The sequence below is a fragment of the Mycteria americana genome, chromosome 9 (assembly GCF_035582795.1).
Source record: "Mycteria americana isolate JAX WOST 10 ecotype Jacksonville Zoo and Gardens chromosome 9, USCA_MyAme_1.0, whole genome shotgun sequence".
NCBI lineage: Eukaryota > Metazoa > Chordata > Aves > Ciconiiformes > Ciconiidae > Mycteria > Mycteria americana.
In genome coordinates, this window is record NC_134373.1 from 33,448,727 (window position 1) to 33,469,208 (window position 20,482).

General features: G+C 40.0%; 1 protein-coding gene across 1 annotated transcript; it reads right to left on the reverse strand.

Annotated features, from left to right (window-relative positions):
* Nucleotides 1-11: 11 nt before the first annotated feature.
* LMLN (leishmanolysin like peptidase) lies at nucleotides 12-18,636 on the reverse strand. Its single transcript, XM_075511859.1, has 17 exons — nucleotides 18,455-18,636; nucleotides 18,006-18,103; nucleotides 17,873-17,903; nucleotides 17,091-17,173; nucleotides 16,495-16,612; nucleotides 15,468-15,646; nucleotides 14,721-14,826; nucleotides 14,371-14,465; nucleotides 13,412-13,529; nucleotides 12,007-12,114; nucleotides 10,241-10,317; nucleotides 9,504-9,614; nucleotides 8,614-8,746; nucleotides 7,849-8,008; nucleotides 6,923-7,053; nucleotides 5,975-6,185; nucleotides 12-4,517 (listed from the first exon to the last, which is right to left on the reverse strand). The coding sequence occupies exons 1-17, from the start codon at nucleotides 18,608-18,610 to the stop codon at nucleotides 4,423-4,425; spliced, it is 2,010 nt and encodes a 669-aa protein (XP_075367974.1). The 5' UTR covers nucleotides 18,611-18,636; the 3' UTR covers nucleotides 12-4,422.
* Between the last annotated feature and the right edge of the window lie 1,846 nt (nucleotides 18,637-20,482).

Genomic DNA, 20,482 nt, shown 5'->3' on the forward strand with positions numbered 1-20,482 from the left:
ATGGCATAGAGAATTCAGGAACCTCCTTACTTCACCAGCAGGCTGAACTTCTGGTAAGTCAGGTATGAGCTGATAATAACAATATAGAACATTTTACATTCGAAGTGTATCAAATAACAGTTTAATAAAGTGATCAATATGCAGACTTGATGTAATTTCGTTTTTCAAAGTTCGCACGAAATAAATGACTTGTAATGGTGGTCCTTTATTGCACTTACTCTTGCAGTTAATAATTGTCAGCTCTCAAAGAAAAGGACAAGAAGAGTCAATTTTCTATAGACAGCTTTATTGATGAACAATTTTTTCTTCTTTTGTATGACTATTTTTTCTTTTTACACAGTAAAATAAGGACATTTTTACTCCATAAATAACAAAAATTAGCCCTTATATCTCAATCCAGTCAAAATCTATGTAAAATAGTTTGTTCTGTATTTACATTCTGTACCAAAATAGGAAACACATGTTCAAGGTCAGCCAGTTCTCTCAAAACAGTTGTTTTATCTCCAAGGTAAGCTTCACATTAAAAAGGCAACATTTGTACTTTGGAAGTCTGGTAGTGTAAGATCACATTATTGAATACACAAATAGACCCAAATCCTGAAGAGCGATACATGCAAGCGGGCACCCACGCGTTCAGCCAAGCAAAAGTTGGTTGGTAAATCTCGCAGGGGAAAGATCTTGACTTGCTCAGCTGGCTGAAAGTCACTTGTAGGAAAGGCGGGGAAGAAAGGACATACGCCTCCCTCTCTACTGAAATATAGTCAAGCAGAAAGATTTGCAGGACAGGAAGATTTAAAAACAACTGGCCCTTGTAAGGGATTGTGGATGTCTGGTCTTCAGCAAGATCAGTCTTCCTAATTTACTAGTGCTCAGCAGGAAGGATGAGCTGCATTGGACTGACAGTCAATTAATGGGGGTCAAAATTCTCTTTCGGTAATTAACCTACATCCAAGGCTGTGACGGTCTCCTGAGACCTCTGCTCACTTCAAGAGGAATTAATTTCCTGCTTTTCAATGTAATTTTACTTGCGGCATACTCCAGCCAAAAGCTATCCTTCCTCCTTGTAATTGTCTGAAACACTAGAAAAATGTGTTCCTGAAGTATGACTTGCCTTGACTTCTAATTGAAGTGTTACAGATTTGAACTACCAGGGTAAAAAAAGACCGCAAGACTCATTTACTTCCATAAGCAAACATGGAATGTTTTTAAAAAATTAAAACTGTGGACACTATATACTGAAAACGTTTCTGCTACAGACAAGCTAACTCACTTAGCACTATTTCCAGGGCTCCGGCTGCCCTACCCACTCTGGTAAAAACACAAAGGCTTATTTGGGCTGTATTTCAAAGTTTTCACACGTAAGAGACGCAATAGGATGGACTTGCCACAACATGGTCAGGACACCTGAAGCAGCTGCCTGCAAACTTTGTATTTATTTAAAACCAATACCGACTTGTATGATGGAAACTACACTTAAGGCTACATAACTGATCAGTTTAAGCTACAATTTTAGCTGTGTTCTACACTCACAAATGGCTTATGCTTCCTACTGTATTTATTTTGCTCTTAAAAACCTGAGATATGTTTTTACTTAATTCACCTTAAGAGTTGGAAGTTCACAGCAGGCTAGAAGCTTAACTCAAAGACAAACAGAACTGAGGTAGTCAGTTTTACTCAAATATTCTTTTTGACAGTCACCAATTCATTCTCACTTTAAATTGAACTTGACACATTTCTTGGCAGTTCCAACACGGCTACAGCTGCTCCCGCACTGACGGGATATAACACGTTGGATTTCGCCCGCTACAGTACCTTCCCCCACCGACTCCCCAAAGTGGCATCCAGTTCTGCAGTTCACAGCCAGTTGAAGGGCTGCACGCCAAAGAAATTACGACTGAAATCTCAGATTATTAAGGCAGTAATAGTTTTACTTCACTGGATTCACTGATGCAGCTACTCAGCAGGTACTGGTGAATCTGACCACAAGAGCTCTGACAGGCAGGTAGATTTTTCCCTGTAGGTACAATGCACTACAGCCTCTTTCTTTAATTAATGCATACAATTCAGAAGTAGGTAAGCATCAACTTTTTAAGCCATCTTTCGGTTAATTCTCAGGAAGAGAGGATAAAAGAAGAAAAGCCCTCAAGATAAACAACTGTGTAGAAGATAAAAATACTCAATTAAATATGACAAACTTCACACTTACACAGACAGGAGACTAGCATACCAAATACCAAGCACAATAAATTAACACCAGTAAAAAAGTTTAACAGTTATAAAGTTAACCAGAAAGTTCAGACAGTGCAAATATTTCACAGTAAGAAAAAATAACCAATAGTTCCTTTTCAAGTATCAAAAGCATTGTTGTTGAGTGATACCATTTAAACTGTATTATTGCACAACAGACAAAAAAATACAATATCAACCTCTGGGACCTAAGATGTATTCTCAAACCTTTATGTTTTCAAGGAATCAATTTACACTGACTGTTGATTGTGCATATATTAAAATAATCAGTGTTCACTTATTAATCTGACTGTTTCTTAATTCAAACTTGTACACATTTAAAGCATTTGATTCCTAATTTGTATTGCTTCTCAGAAACACCTATTTAAGGCTAGCCTAGGCCTTGTATAAATTCAAAGCAAACTTAACCTGCAGTTAAGAAGGGGAACTAGCCCAGTGCAAGATACTCGCTCAACTGTGATGCCTTCAGACAGTTTTAGGTTGCAGCTTACTCACCTCAGCAACGTTGTAAGAGTTTCTTTAAATAAAAAAAACCAAAAAACAAGTCCAGTAGGCACAAAGATTTTCTTACAATAACAATGGAAGTCCTATTATTAAACAAGTTTACTTGTAGCTAAATAAATTTTACTCCATACCCCTTCCAGCCCCCTACCCTTCATTTTATAAAGGGATCTAGTCACTGACAATTCTAACGTCACAGCACATTTAAGAAGCAGAGTAACATCATCTTTCTCCCTATATTTGCATTTTTTATTGCACTGGGCACATCTGCTCCCCCAAGTTTAACACTTTTCTGAGAATGAAAACTATCCTAACAGAACAGACAACGGATTGGACCACGTAAGAGTTTCTTTTACTCCAAACAAGATTATTTGTAACACATTATAGAGTCAGAAACAAATAAAAACATCCTTACAAGTGTCCTATCGAGCAGCTGTCCTTAGCTAGAGATATTTTGCTCATTTCCTTCCTCTTATATATTTTGTCCATCAAGTGATTAATTTTATACCAAGGTATGCCCTCGTGTGGTTCAAAACGTCTGATTCTCAACTTATTACAAATACTCAAATAATCCATAGTATTTATGTCCAAGAAAAAGGGGAGAGGGGAGGGAAAGACAGATTAGACTTTTCTTTACACATTCAATACAGTTTTTGGTCTAGAGAAGTCAATATGGTCCTGTAAGATTATAGCTGCCATTGCTACTGGTTTGCCCTTCAACAAAAAGTGAGAACAGCTGCAATTCATGTTCATTCTATTTAAAAAAATAATAATGCCATTATTTAAGAAACAAACCGACAAAATTAATCAGAAATCCTATCTCAATTTTACAGACTGGGTGTCAGTACTGAAATACATTTGCCTAGCAAATTACTCTGAGAATATTCAAACATTTCATGTATTAAATTTCACAGAAGAACTGGCACATGCTAAATGAGAATGAGATTTCTAGACAGTTGTCTTGGTTACCAGTCTGAAATTCCACTTTGTGCATGTAGGAAGGTTTAGTGAACCCCCAGAATTAGCCACTTTACCACAAACTAGTATGAATTCTGAGAAACCTCAAAGCTGCAGAATCCAGTTGTGGAGACAATTGCCAACCACTGGTCTATCCCATTAAATTATTTCCTCCCCCCATAAATTGCAAGAATTGACAAAACAAACAAACAAACAAATTCCCACACCTGTTTAGGCCTGGGTTATTAGCAGTGATGACAACTGATTTGTACATGGCTTTTGACTAAACCACTGAGGTATATTTCCAGTTTGAGGATGCTTTGCTACCAGTCACACAGAGGACATAACAAAAAAAACCAACCCTCAGTTCTATTACAGAAGAGTTCTCGTTTCAAAGCTTGACCAAGTTGCCAGGTAGTCTAACACAGTTGGCATAGTGGATCTTGTTACTGTGTCAAAAAAATCAAAGGTTGCAATTCAGGAAAATACTGGCACTTATTGAGATGACAAGGTAAATTTTCCTCCTCTCAAACTCTGGCTGCTTTTGCCAGTACCTCCCTGACTACTGTCTGCACCAATACTTGCCAGGAGCCATGAGGTTCAGCAGAAGACAGCTGCCTGCAGAGACAAAAAAAAAAAAAACCTCTGTGCTCCGCAATAAGGAGTGCAACATGATGGTATATCATCTTGGAACATCTTCTTGCCCCGTGCTTAACTCTATGCGCAGAGAAACAGTCCTGTTAGCAGGGGAATTAAGTTAGCCATCAAGAGCCAAAGGGTTATAACCAGGCTAGACGAGCAGGAGCATAAGTCTAAAATAAAAAACAAAACACCATAAACCTTATAAATTTTATAGTTAAAGAGAAGATAAAATAACAGAGAATGCTAAAAAACACCAAAGAGCAAAAACATATTTGCAGTAATCTGCACTGATTTATTCTAGCTTTCAAGGCTAGGAATTCACACCAGCCAAATAACATGATTATTCCCTTTACAATTAAATTTCTGCATTCCTTCACTAATAGCAATTAGGAGAAGAAATGAGAAAAAGTTATTGGTATTGCAAGAAAAGAGCAGGAAGTTCCCTATGGCATGACTGGGGAGAAGCAGCATTTCAAAACCATAGACTCTCAAAAGACTGCTTTATGAATACTTTTGATCTGTATGGCTGTAAGTCATATAAAAACCCAAGCCACAAAACACCAAGCTGAAGGGGGGGGGGGGGGGGGAGGGGGGCGCGGGGAAAAAGGAGGGGTAAAACCCAATACATGAATCAGGGAGTTTGTCCGTATGGTAGGTAATCACACAGCCATGAGGCTTAAGAAAAATCACAGAAACAAATGTAAACATGCACAGATAAAAACATTTTTTTATATACACACACACATATATATATACGCATACATATATGCATGAGAAACACCAAGCATGAATTTAAATAGATCCTAGAAGATGTGAGTCTCCTAGGTTACAGCTTTCTCATTCTAAAAAGCTAACCTATAGGACTCATTCCACCAACCACAGAAATGTTGCCATCTCCGAGAGAAAACAAAACTATTTGAAATGGTACACAAAAACCCAAGTGCACCACTTTGAAAAACGAATTGAGTGTGCACGTAAACTAATCAGGTTTATTTTTTCCTTGAAAACTGCAGTAGAGACATCACATCCAACAATTAAAGAATTGGTTAAAGGCTTAAAAATAAGCCACTAGTGCAAAATACTGTAAAGACTATTCTCTTTCATCAACTGGCTTTTTAGAAAGCCATCTGTTCTTGACAAAACATTACTGGTAGTCAGTGAATTAAGCTTTTTTCCTCCCTCAAAAAGCAAACTGACACCTATCTTTCATGTTCTGGATTACAGCATTAACATTGTCAATGGGAAGTTATACAAGTGAGAACTCACTTTCCATTACAGTGATAATTTTGGAAGTTATAATAATGACACAGGCTTCAAAACACAGATCAGATTTTCGGGTAAATTGCTAGGCTAAAGCTAGATTTTTGGGATGATTACCAGAAGGAGACATGACATGAAGTAGTTAATGTTTCAGACACTTTTCTCCTATGTTAGCCACTATCCTGCACAACTGCACAGCAAAAAGCAGGGCAACTTTGCCATCTTCCTTTAACTCCTATGCCTAGGATCTCAGAATAGCCAGGCCATGGCTCTCCTTTCCTGTTCCCCAGCAGTCAGAGCTGACAGAAACCTTTAGAGTTTTCAGACATTTAATATTAGTTTCACTTCGGCAAGTAAGGGAACGTACCGATTGGTGCAGCTCTTGTTAAGTTAGAAGCTGGAGGATCCCGCTCTGGGGGACAGGAATCACAGAAGTCCCAACAGGCTGGGCAAATCAGATTCCCGACATGTATCCAGCCATTCATCTGAATGCTCACAGTTAATACCTGACCTGAGCGGCTGCACAAGTACGCAGTGTCTTTGACCCAAACATGCAGCCCTTGTGGAGAACAAGAAACCTTAAAATAAAAGAATAAGAGTCAGGTCTGTATTATGATTTATCACAAATATGTTTGGGGGTTTGGAGGCTCTTTCAGTAAGTAAATACTACATCCAGTAAACACCTGGTACAGAGCATAGATTAACTGCAATATTTTAATGCACTCAGAGCAACTATTTGGTTCAAGAATGCTTTAAAGCACTGACTGTACTCTTTCCATGCAATTATGCAGATCATCAACTGAGAACGAGTAAAATTCAGCTTCTGCTAATGACTACTTTTTCTAGAGTCATACTGTTGTTGCAAGTGACACCTTTAGTGAGATAGTCCTGAAAAGAAGGAGGATAATGAAAAATAAATGACATGTGCACAGTGCTTTCCACCTTTGAAAAAATCAGAGCGACTGATTAACATTAAGCTTCAACAACAGAAGATTACAATATAAGTACTCCTACTTAGCTGTGAACTGTCACAGGCATAAAACAGATTAAGTCCCTAGCAAGACTGGAAGTAACACACAAGCCATCCCAGTGGTGACACGCTTAACTTGATGCGTGATATAAACTACAGGCTTATGGTTGGAAGATGTTTATTTTCAAAGCATGTCATATAATCTAGTGATTTAAGGCAGAGAAGATCATGTACAGCGTCCAGGTGCAAAGTTCTAACAGTTGTAGCCTACATTTTATGCCTGACTTTTCCCTTTAGTGTTCTTTAAAAAAAAAAACCAAAGATAAAAACCCAACACATACTTACTTGATAACATCCACTACCCCAGTCAGGGTAACTGAGTTTCCTCCTGCACTGTTCCATGACAAAAGCAGATTTCTGAATAAGACATACAGAGTTTGGTCCATATTTCTCTGCGCCATAGTTTTTGGTAGGATCTAAGGTAGAAAGAATATATTGAATTGCAGCTTACTAGGGGAACAGAAAGTCCACATCAACTTAATAGCTATATAGCTATTATAGCTAATAGCTATAAGTAGCCAATGCCTCCACATGCAATTCAAGGTTTACTTTTGGAATCTTTCAGACTGTAAATCATTATCAATTTGGGAATTATACTGTCTTGAATATAAAGTGGGAAGAAACCCAAGATTTAAACAAATAAACAAAACCAAAACCAAAAAGCAAGCACTTTCCATCAGAACTATGTGGATATGCTTGGCCCCAGAAAGTGCCAGCTGTGATTACTGGCTTGAAGGCAGAGAGTGTTTATTTCTTTGTTTTTGAGACAACTGCACAGACAGGTAATATCCTACAGCATTCTGGAGCTCTGCAATATCATTCATGTACTACCCTAGGAGACAAGCCTGTCTCCTGAATTCTGGTAATTCGCAAAACTTGCCTTGAACAAAAAACCTACAAAGGTGGAAAGTGGAATTATTTTTCAGAGACTCAAAAAACAACCAACCAACCCACCGCCATCCTTTGTCTTATATTTGGATCATTTGGGGTTAATTTCTGTTCAGCTCGTATGCATTCTTGTATTAGATGTGAGTGTTTGATTCCTAGGTGTACAAGGTAGTTGTGCTGTGCTTCTCACCCCAGCACGGCTTTTACACAGCTAGTAGTGTAAAACTGATTTCACATCCAATTAGTTTGGATATATAGCAAGTCCATTCCAGATTGACAAATGTAGTCTCTTAAATACCATACTGTAAGTCCTGAAAACTGACCTGGTTGGTTTTCAGTTATTCTACAGTCTGAGCTACGTTGAAATTCACCACTTAAATGCCAACTGAATTCTTGACTAAAGGGACAATAGTCAGCAATTTCTACTGAGCCACCATAATAAGGCAATTCTTCTGCTGGTACTCCATTAAGATTGTCAAAATACTGCAAAACAAAATCGGCAGTGAAGCAGTTTGCGCAGAGACAAGTGTACAACTTTTTTAAATAGAACAAATCACCACAGATGTAAGAACATCAGCTATTACTACTCATGAATGCTATTAACAGCAACTTACAATACCCATGAACCAGATGAGCCAGAAGTATTTAAGAATACTTAAATAATGCAGAGAGATTCACATTTTCATGTATTACTCCCCATCCCTTTCCCTGCCCCCCCCTTTGCAACCACAGCATTCTCTGGGATGAAACAGAACAAATTTCTTAGTGTGCAGTGACACAAGGCAGCAAACTGGGTAAAGAAATACTTCAAACAAAACATTCTGGGGGTTTTCTGTTATACAGTAACATTTACATCCGATATTTGGTTAGACGGTCAGGCGACATCCTTATTGTTTTATTAAGATGACAATGCTTTTTTTCAGCCTCCAGGCTCCTTATAATAAACTAAGCAGACATTTTTCACAATATCTACTCTCGTCTACTAGTTCAGAAGAAAAAAAAAAAAAAAAACCAACCCCAAATATAATCACCTGGCTGCAAAGCACAAGAATGAAAATAGTTATTTGGTAAAGTAAGATCCATTATACCTGATATTCCTGAGGTAACTGATTTGGAAACTTTTGCAAGTTACACACTGCTACTGCTCTTTGGTCCTGTCTGCAGGTTAACTGCAAAGGATTACTCCTCAAAGTGTCACAGTAAGGACTGATTAATTGCCTCCTAAAAAAAAAAAAGAAAAAAAAAAGAATAAAAATCACATTAGATCACTTCAACTGCTTTTCATAATTTAACTAAGCAGTCTGTCAAGACTGTCTGTTCCCACTCTCCCCCACACTTAGTCAATCACACAAAGCAGCACCAACTTCTTCTCTGGAGGCTAATTGTTGTTATTTGTCTGGTTATGACCCTTCTAATTTAAAGAATATGAAGCCAGCAAACCAAGTTACAATGCATTCACCTATTTAGTTTTAATGGCATTGCTTTGTAAACTTTAAAGAAAAAAAACATACAAGCAAAACAGGCCCACTACATAGCTGTGTCCTAGAAACTTACGAGTATTGTAATGAACAAACAAGGAAGGCTTTGTTTTGAAGATGGCTATCATCTCCTTCTGTTGCTTTAAGATGCATCCAGTAATGCAAATTGACACATGCTGCATTTCCAATTAAAAGGGACAAAATAAGAAAGCAAACACTTTTAGATTAAGTCCCTCCCCTCCTCTCTAAAGCATAGCCCTCTTACAGTGTAAATGCATTCTACACCCTAAGATGTTTGGCTCTGTCTTTATTGGGTGGGATGCTTCTGCTCTTAATACATTTGGTGTGCTCCTTCTTGGGTGCACTCTGAAGGTACTTAGGACAGCATTCCTTGTTAATCTGTATCTACCTCTACTTCTTTTTACTGAGTTGCATTTGAAGGACAAATGTAAACAAGCATCAGGGTTTCCTCTATTTTTTTTAAAAGACTGTATTCTTACTTTTGCCTCTTTTGGTCCATCCAGAATTTACAGCTCTTCATTACAAAGTCACAGCCTTTATTGCGTCCCCAGTCTAATTTCTCTGCCATGCTGTAATTTGCTTTATACCAGCTGTAAACGCATTTTGAAATGAGAATATAGTTACTTCAAAAATTAAGTGTTCTGATGAATAAAACAGCAGTTCAAAGAACTTCATACTATGCCTTAAGGTCTTCAAATGAAGAAAAAGGGAAACTGCATCCCTTTCTGCCTATAACAAAATATATTACAATTTCATTATTTTTCAAGTCACAATGAACTAAGAGAAAATTTTATTATTTGTTCAACAGCAATGCACCATGACCTGCAAAGAAAAAATGCATACAGAAAGATGACATTTTAGCAATTTATGCTTTCTATCTGCAAGATGAGATGAAAAAATAATCAATACGTACTGCATGCAACTGAGAGAAGACTTATATTAAGAAAAAAGTAAACAGACGCTACAAACAGTACTATGTATTGCAATGCATGTTTTTTTTAAGGCTAGATTAAGAATGGATGGATTTTGAAATACATGAAGAAAAATTAACTTACTAGGTATAACTCCGAGTCTAATGTAATGCTAATTATGCTGATTATCTATTGTGCTGCAGATGGATAAGCAAAAGTGCATCAATTCAAAATAAAATCAAGTGCAATTAAAGCCAAACACAAATGAACCAAAAAAAAAAACCCCCATTCTTATTAATTCTTACCCTGTGTCTTCCATTAATGATAAGGTGATCCTGGAAAAGACTCGGTTCTGTGTATGGGATCCAGTCATTGCTTCATTCTGAAAGTTACCAGTTACTATTAGCAAGCCACTGAAAATCATTACTGTAAGAAAATGCTTCCTATGAAAAGCATTTTATTTCCAGTTCCTTCTTACTATTGGCAATCAAATCCCAACCGCTTTCATAAAAGGGATCACAAGTGCAACTCCCTTCCCCGCTCCACCCTACAAAGCTTCAGAATTCTAGAAGTCAGAAACCTCATTCCAAATTTCAGCTAAACCTTATTCATGACCAACGTGTGCTCATTTTCCTTCAGGTAAAATAAAACTCTTCCTTCTTCTAGCATATTTATGAGTAGCAATCGCACCCACCTCTTCTGTCTCCTTTTGGTAAGCTGAAAGCCAAGCTCATTTAATTGTCTTGTGTAAGACTGATTTTTAATTTTCCTAGAATTTCTAGTAGTCCTTTTCAGTAGCAAGGTGCACAGGACACATGACTAAAGGAACACAGCACTCCAAAGGAAGCTTTATTAGTGTGGCAGTGGAATTTTCCATCTCATTTAAAAATAAGCAAGTTCACACCGTCCTCAAAGAGCAACTCCAGTCACCTTGGAGCTTCCTAATCATCTTATAACTGGCAATTGTAATGCCCGTGTCTTTTTCTTGCTCGGTCATTTCCAACTGATAAACTTCAGGCTTACAGCAAAAGTCACTCACCCTTAATTACACAAATCTGGGATTTCTATTACTGAACTTCATCTCATTTCTATTATTTCTTCAAAATACGTAGTTTTCCAGCCTTTCCTCTCCACTAGTGTGGTTAGGAGGAGTTACCACCAGCAGACGTATTAGCATCAAATTTTCTACCACTACATACTTAACGAGAGTTGGATCAAGACCAAAACCAAACTATATGGGTTACTTTCCAGATACCAACTTTCTCTGGAAAGGTGTAAAGGAGACCAGTAATTACTGCCTTTTTGCTAATCCTATTCAATGCTTAGAATTATTATTCTAATGACAGTCTTTGCAGTTGGCTTTAAACTACTGTTCCACACCAAAGGTTACTGAAAAGCAAGAAAAGTTAACAATTTTGGTCTCAAGAAATACGCATTTTTCCAGATTACTTCACAAAAAAGTCTGTCCTGAAGCATTTCCCTTCTTGTTTACCTCACTGGATACAACAATAACTACAAAGTGTATCTCTGCCCCAAATATCACACCATGCAAAGTTATAAATAAAAATAAGCTTAAATGTCAGGAAGGAAATAAGTGTTTCCTTGATCAGATGAGGTTCTGGAGTAGAGATGGAAAAAGCTAACCCCAGAACACATAAATAAAGATGAAGTCAAGGTAACGAAGAGACAGAACGATCAAATATTTGATGTATAAGAGGCAGAGGGTGACAAAGTTGAATTGACTCAAAGGAATACCCCCTTTCCCCTAAAAAGGGGAGCACACGTTCTCAAGAAGGTAAGTGGCAAAAAAAAAAAAGAGACATTCAGTTTTTTAGTAATCAGCTTATCTCAAACTTGTACTCTGGGACTTAGCAATAAGGTAAAAAGATAGATTTCTCTAGAAATTGGACATTTAAGTATTTCTATTTTAGTACTGCTTGTGATACATTTCAGTGAGATTTGATACACCTGCATTTTCAAGGTTCCTATAGGTACTACTATAAACCTAAAAATAAAGACGGGGGAAGCAGACATTCCCACATCCCCCTCCATTCCCAATATCAGCACTAACCTCCAACAATCTCTTCTCCCAGTGATTGAGCTCAGTACCCATGCCACCTTGATTTTCAAGCTCCATTCCCTCTAGAATTGGACAATTAAAATGTTTTCGAGCTTCTTCCTAGAAAGAAAACATTTCAACACAACTCTCAAAATATTGAGACAGATACCCATATGCAGTCCTAATCTTCTAGAATTATCTTTTAAAATTATTTCAGCATTTCTTTTTCTACCATCTTGTTTTCCTCCGCATGTAAAACACTTCTTCTCAGAGGCTGACTAAGCCAGCAAGTACCCCAACACCAAGCCTAACAACTTGTGTACTTATCTCCTGGAAATAAATGATGGAAGTTTACACAAATAAAACAGCAACAGAATTAGCTGAGAATAGCATGCACACACTAAAGACCACATAAAAAAAAAAAAAAAACCCCACCAAACAACCCCAAACAATGTAGGAACACTACACCCCTGCTTCTGTCAAATGTTTCAGAGAAAAAACACTTTTCTATTAGGAAGCTGTATGTGTCAACTAGTTTTGCATGGGGAAATGTTTTCTGCAAAATATTTGAAAAATCTTAAGAGGCATCACAACAATGCTGTGGTCTTACGGTCAGGAGCCCAGCCTTTGCCAGTGCGGCACCACCCAGGAGCACCTCTAATGCTCTGAACAGTTTGACCAGCACAGCCAATCTTCAAAACAGGGGTAATTAAACCAAGTTTGCTCTAAATACTGTGTTAGATTTAAAACAAACAAAAAGATTATTTGTGGCCAAATATGATTAACACTGTAACTTATTTCCAATACCAATTTATTACACTTAAACATATGTTCAGAACATATGTTCTGGGGGCAAGGGGGAGAGTCAGAGGCATGGGAAGCAAGAAAGATTTCCAAGAATACTTGAGGAATTTCTTTTTAAACACGACAAAGTGTTAACTGCATTATTTTGTAATCCATAAAATTAGAAAAAGATTAAAACAATGCTTTGAAAGAGAAAAGTAGAAAATGGAATGAACTTATAAATGAGAAAAGCCGTGACAACACTATCTGTTAAGGCAATGGGAATACTAGGTGTCTAAGTCTGTAGGAAAACATCTAAAGAGTAGGATTAAGGAATCTATTCCACATCAGTTTTGCTTAACCTTTTATAATTTACTTCCCAGTCCCTTCATTGTCTCTTACTACGTCAATTTATTTATTTCATACAGTCTGTCAACCATTTTCCACTTTACTTTGGATACACCCTCTCAACTAATTATACAGTCTTAATGGTGTAGTCTTTGGGCCATACTTTCAGGACAAGGGTATTCAATGTTAGGTTATTACTTCTTAAAGAATAAGAAATATTTATGACTCGAGAATGTGATGGTAACCTTGGCAAACAAAGCGTAAAAGTAAGTTCATCCACACTTACAACTACACGAGGTGTTATCAGAAGATAAACAGCATGGCGCAGCATTTTGCCACCACGTGTGTCCCATAACCTCACTGCTTTATGAACGACTTTATTACTCCACTGATACAAACCTAGACTGTAAGAAGAACGTTTTGGTTACAAATCTTTCCCACAAATACACGCTACTGTGCAAAGATTTATCTCCATAAGAAACAGAATCACGAATGATCTCTATACTTCCTCATGCTTTCTGAAGTTTAAAGTTATTATGCAACATTTCTCCTTTGTAAGATATGCATTCATTATATACACCACTCTGATTTAATAAGCCAAAGTAAGATTATTAAAAAGATGTCTGTAGACTCATGACATATTTTCTACAGTTACCAAAAGTGTAAGAAATTAAATAAAAATCCTCAGAATTGCTATTATAAAGAGAAAGGTGAACAAAACTAAAAGCTCTCTACCCTTCCACCTCCAAAAAAACCCTAGAAGACCATTTCTACAATATCAACTAAATGAAGAAAAAAAACCCGCAAACTTCATCAATACCAAGTCAGAAAAATCACACAGCAGACTACACACATTGTCAGTTCTGCATAACTATAAACCTTGAATGATACATGGCTTAAGAATGAACTGCATTGGCATTAGACAGACTACAGAAAATCAAGTCTCAATTTAGTAAGGTGTTCAGCAAGCATCGAAATTTAAGCATGGATAATTTTAATGCTTAACTTCAAGCCTCCTGATAAATGAAATCCTGACTTAGTTTGTAATATATGTGGATAAGTGTTTAATGCCAACATAAAGAAAGACTAAAAAAGCACCCCACGCCAATGTCTGAACATAATAAAGGCAAAGCATTCTAATAATGGAATCAAGCTGGATTTTCAACAGGCAAGAATACATGCTAAAAAGGAAACGTGAAAGCATCCTTCAATGGGAATACCGAGAGGTCCAAAAAAATAAAATACCTTTCATTAAAAGGAGGGAGTCCATCTGCATATCTTGTTGTCAAAGGTTTTCCATCATCATCACGATAAAATGCAAACAGTCCAGCAGAGAAACCCTTCAAGTTAAAAGCCAAGCACACAGAAACCTTAGGCAAGACATTCACATACAAAGTCAAATGCCATGAAAGAGCTATCACTCCCACAGCAGATACATGGGAAGTACCGCACCTCAAGGCAATTAACACACAAATTGAAGGAGGCAAAGCAAGAGCTTTCCTCCACTAAACATTCTTCTCTTGCAACAAGCTGGAGGTATGCGAGGAAGCAGGCACAAGTTTTCGGGAAACACATCGTATAACATCAACCCTTACCAGTGCATGGATAATCTCATGTTTCACTGTAGACAACATGCCAATGAATTCCTGAGCTTGTGTTGAAATCATATTTGGACACAAGTTAGCATATCCTGCTATTGGCCTGGAAGACAGTTTTAAAATTAAACTGTTTTCAGTAAAATACTAGCAAATTCAAATCATATTAATTTGAAAAGGCAGAAGATTTAAAAGAAAGTGGAGACTAAAGTAAAAATAAGTCCTTCCAAACAACTTCCCTGATCATTAATAAACAGTCTGTTAACAATATAGTGACTAGTTTACTGTTGAAATGGGGAGGGATGGGATCAATCTCTCTATTCAATATTCTGCCCAGGTGTTACTGACAATAGTATAGGAGATCTGAATTTTAGGTAAGACACTACAGAGGTACAAAGTGTCTGTTACAATGACTACAACCAAACTCGAAACAAAAGGCACATAAGTAGGGTCCATTTGCATCCTCCTTTACATTTCTGAAAGTATGACATTCACTTCAACAGCATCTTGAACGTTTAGGCAATAACAGCAGAGGATTAGCTTTGAATTAAATGCCTCAGCTTTGCAAGTTAAGCACTATTTGATTGTTTTGTGGTTTTACATAAATATAGTGCTTGTCTATTTCAATAATGACTTCTACTTTGCTATACTATACAAGACAGGCAAACAATTAAACTCCACATCTAAACAATTAAACAACTCAAAAGTTGAATTAAAAAAAGAGTTTGTACCAGCGGGAATACTTGCCTGTCCATTTCAGCTTCCAGTTGGCAGTAGGCTGCATATGCAATGATATTTTCATGGCCACACCTTTCAGTAGTGAGAGCACTAACGTAAAGTACAAAGTCAGCATCTCGAACCCCTTCTTGGTCAGGTAAGCCCGTGGGTCCGCAGTGCCATTCACTCCCATTGCACACCCTGCATTGCTTTGACAATGTTCAAATGGAACAATTAAAATACTTGTAGCTACGACCAAAATTTTGCGTGACAAAATTCAATTAGCTGGAAGCCAAGAATAAATCCCATTGTAAGACAGCAGAAGATGAGAAAACTCCTTATGAAGACAGTAAACAAAACCAGAGCCAAGGAGTAACTTTCAAATGACTAGCTTTTTTGATTTATTAGACACTAGGAAGCTGGAAGCTTTTGAAAAAATGGCCTGCCAAGCTAGGTATCCTAAAATTAGCACCCTTTATTTCCTACAAATTAAAAAAAAGTTGGCTCACAGAATATGTATACATAAGTGGCAATTGCATTTCACATGTAATCTGGTACATTTTTAATACTGTAGTTGAAATTTCAGGCTAAGAGAAAGTAATCTACTGATCACATAATGTAGTTGAATTGAAAATTCATGCAAGAAAACAAGGTAGAAGCATTTCCCGCACTGTGCTCCTGGTTCAGTGGATAACCTCTTCAAATAAGGTCTTCAAAAAATCTAAACTTATTATTAATTCTGTGAAAATCATTGCCAAAGGTGAATAATGAAGTGACTAGTGGCAATTTAACAAGCTTTGAATCTCATCCTCTCTGTACAGTTCATTACAACACAGGCTTAAAGAACCGTAAACAGCCCAGTTTTACTTGACTTTTGGTTCAACAGCATAAACTAAAGAAACTCCCACTAACTAAAGTTGTTCAATTCTGTCACTCACACTTAGTGATCTCCCACAAACAGGTCACTTATGCACAGTTAGCAATATTAACTTTTTTATTAATTTCCACAAACAATAATATTTCAAAGGTTAAGAAGCACTTGGATGGCTTAGCTTACCTGGAGGTGTTTCTCGGGAACTATAACCGGCCCACATTTTGTATGGACTGCACAGGCTCCTCGGCAGTATCTGTGAGGGTCAGCTTTCCTTCTTAAATATTGGTTTGTTGCACACTGCCTTCAACCAAACATGAAAGACAGTCAGAACTGTTTTATAGTTAAAAAAACCCCTGTAGAATAGTCTTACAGCAATCAACAACACTGTAATACAGGTATTTAATGTAACTTCCACGGTGAGAATTATAAGTTACCTTGTTCTGGAAGACATAATGCTTCCAGTTGTTAATGGAGTATCCACAGGTTCAAAGAGAGATTAGGAACATGTTCATACATGGGGGTACACGTAAAAGGAAACAGGCAGCATGTATACACTTTAAAATCTCCGATACAACAAATGTAGATGTTGATCATGGAAGCTTGGCAGATTTGTGTACGCTCCCTAAATAGCATCTGCTACCACCACTGGGTGAGATGGGTCGCTGGTCTGATTCAGGAGGGCATTTCTTAGGCTCTCATTCTATTCTTATTTTAAAGGCTATACAACACAACATTAAATTTCAAATATAGCAAGTGATTTTCAACAAACTCTCACATACCTGCTTATTAATATAGTACCCGTGGATTTGCGCACTTGAAATGTCTTCTCCAAATAAGATATAGCTTGTGGAAAAAGTTTGTTCTAAATAGAACGAAAATAAAAGTCACCCAGTAGCAGTGCAGACATAAATCACCTTACAAGCATTAGCTACCAAGTTACATGAAACTTGCTAGATGCTGCGGTATAGCAGAATAGTGAAAATCCAGACTTCCTAAGAAGTTCAGTTGTTATCAATATATTCAGGAAATATTTTGTTTCAGTATTCCCATATTTTGTTACTGGAATGACAAAATGAGAAGGGAGCCAGTATTAATTTGAATGTACAGCTTCAAAGAGGCTGAATTTATTTCAGCCCTGAATTTACTGGTCACTGGGAACTGTCCATCACAAATTTCCCTGGAGCTCCTGTCCCTCTGCAATCCTCAAGCCTGACGGCTGCACTCTCTTTTACTCCTTATTTGCACAGTATCAAAAAAGAAGCCAGGAGAGGTATTTAAAATACTCTTAATGGTGCCAAAAAAGCTTTAAAAACTATATACATATTGCTCACTGAATCTTTGGATGTTGGGATATAGCAAGCACCTGTCAAACAACAGTCAACAGAACACGGGAAGTATTTAGAACCGAGGCATAATCTGTACATGAAGCCTTGGTTTCCCTGACTAGAGAATATGAAACTGCTGGTATTCAAAGCCTTCAATTCAATTGGCAAAGCCTTAACTTCATCCATGTAATAAAATACATACAAATTAAAGAGGGAAGCAAATAAATATGACATACCTTTATAAGGTGCCTTTTCTCGGGTAGCAAACTATATTTAAAAACAAAACAAAACAAACAAGCTCTAGTTAACAGGATTTCCATCCTCAGATAAGGAGGAAAAAAAAAAAAGTCACCACAACATCATACTCACTCCTCAACACTTCTGTCATATATAATCTTAATTCTTAGCTGTTGATCCACATTTCTCTTCAAGACATGATTTTCCTTCAGAGGAACTTGATAGACAACCTGGCAGGGAGAAGAACAAGCCGCTGGATTAGGCGGCTTACCCGGACAGCCACACCAAGGCGTGCTCCCAGGCCCTTGACTCCTTCTCATCTGCGAGAGCCTCTTTTTGTCTATTTTTAAGCAAAGCCCCTTCCCGCCCTTCTCCTCACACACTGCCGCGCCGGTCAGTCAGAAACCGCCCCGCACCCGCCCGCCGCCACGGACCACACCCCGCGGGGGCCGCAGGGCCAGACCCCGCTCAGCTCGGCCCGTGTCAGCCCAGAGGGGACAGACCGACGCTCCCCTCGTAACGGGGGATCCCTCGCCCCCCAGCCCCCGCCGCCGTCTGAAGAGCCCCCGCGGCGGCCCCACCTCCTCTCCGCTGGGCACGCGGTGGTGACAGGACAAGGAAGAGGAGGGGGAAAGGGCGGCGGCGCGGCCGCGGCCCAGCAGCAGCAGCGCGGCAGTAAAAGCGGCGATGAGCGGCCGGTAAGGCCAGGGGCGCCCGCCGCCCGGCTCGGCGGCCATCTTCGACTGCCCTTTCGCCGCGTCGCCATGGAGGCAGCGCCGTTGGTAGCGCTCGCCGCCAATAGGTGAACGGGGAGCGCGGGAGAGGGTGGGTCGGAGGCGACGGGCGCTTCTGATTGGGCGCGGCTCACCGAGGGGGGAGGGGTGGGGCAGGGGGCGGGGAGGTGAGGTGAAGTGAAGGGGCCGGGGGGCGCGGCGGCGCGCGATGGGGCGTCGTGCGATACCGTGGAATACCGTGCGATGCCGTGCAGCGCCGTGCAATGCCGTGCAGCGCCGTGGAATACCGTGCGATGCGGTGCAGCGCCGTGCAATGCCGTGCAGCGCCGTGCAATACCGTGCGATGCGGTGCAGCGCCGTGCAATGCCGTGCAGCGCCGTGCAATGCCGTGCGATGCGGTGCAGCGCCGTGCAATACCGTGCAATGCAGTGCAGCGCCCTGCAGCGCCGCGCAGCGCCGTGCAACGCAGTGCAGTGCAGGGCAGCATTCTGCAGGGCAGCAATGCAGCGTAATGCGGTGCTTGCAGGGGCAACGCGGTGCCGTGCAGCTGAGCCTTCCGCACAGCAGTGCAGGGCAATAGTGTGGCGCGCGCAGGGCGAGGCAGCACTGGGCAGCGCAGGGCGATGCAGTGCTGCGTGGAGCAACGCAGTGCATGTGGGTCAATGCAGCGCTGTGCGGAGAACACAGTGCACATAGCGCAGTGCTGTGCAGAGAAATGCAGCGTGTGCAGGACAACACAGCGCCGTGCAGTGCACGCAGCGCTGGGCTGTGGGATGCAGCATAGTGGGGCGCAGTGCAGCAGTGCAGAGCAACGCAGGGCGATGCAGTGCTGCGTGGTGCAATGCAGTGCTGTGTGATCCAGTTAGGTGCGGTGTGGCATAACGCCGCGCTGTGCGGTGCGGCGCGATCCACGTAAGTGCAGCGCAGTGTGGTGCAATCGAGTTAGGTCCATGCAGGGCAGTGGGGAGCTGTGCATCACATTGCTGCGTGAGATTCGGTGCACCCCGCAGGGCTCTGGTTGCCTTTCTGCTATTAAAGCCAGTTTGGGGTTGGGGTGCCAGGTCCCCAGCTCAGCAAAGCCCCTCATTCTCTCCCTGAGACCAAGCTCCTTGTCTCTGGGAGTCCTGCGCCTTGAGGAGTTTGCTGCAGGCCGTGAGTCTGAAGTCCTACTGCCTAGAAGCAAAAGTCCTCCTGCAGCCAGCCCACTGTGGCCAACCCATCCCATTTCATTTTTCATACACAACATGGCCTTTTCCCAGCTTCTCAGTCCACAAACATGGTTCAACAGAGCATCCCCAAGTTTCTAGCACAGAAACTAGTAAAGAAACTTCTACCACGACCACCAGGGATAAAAATTTCTGGGTTTTGTAGTGCTTCATCTTGCAGCTCCTGCTGCTTTCCAAGGCATTCCATTGTAATGAGGGGCAGGCAAACAGAAAGTGGTGTGTCCCTGGCGTGTCCCGGCTCCCCTGACAGCTCGGTGACAGCAGGGGGAGAAGCCGGCAGACGCCCGGTACGGTCAGTTAAACCGGCTGCCCGAGTCCCTCTGGCTGCCGTGTTTCCACAATACAGAAAAGCACCCCAAAAAGCAGAGAAGGGAGAAAAGCATCCTCACCTTTTCACAGGGAGCAAAATATATTAAAGCAGGAGTGGGTTAAACTCTGTTTTGCTTTCAGTGGGAATGTACGCAGGACATTCATCTGAAATGTTGCATGGGCATCTGCTGTGAAGAGCAGAAATTTTTTATATTGCCACCTGCAGATACCATAAGCACTCTTCCCCTTTGCAAGCAATAAGAACATCGCGGCAGAGTTTTAAGACGTCCTGGCAGCTATTTGCAGCACAGGTGTCCTTTGGACTCCGGCAGAACAATTT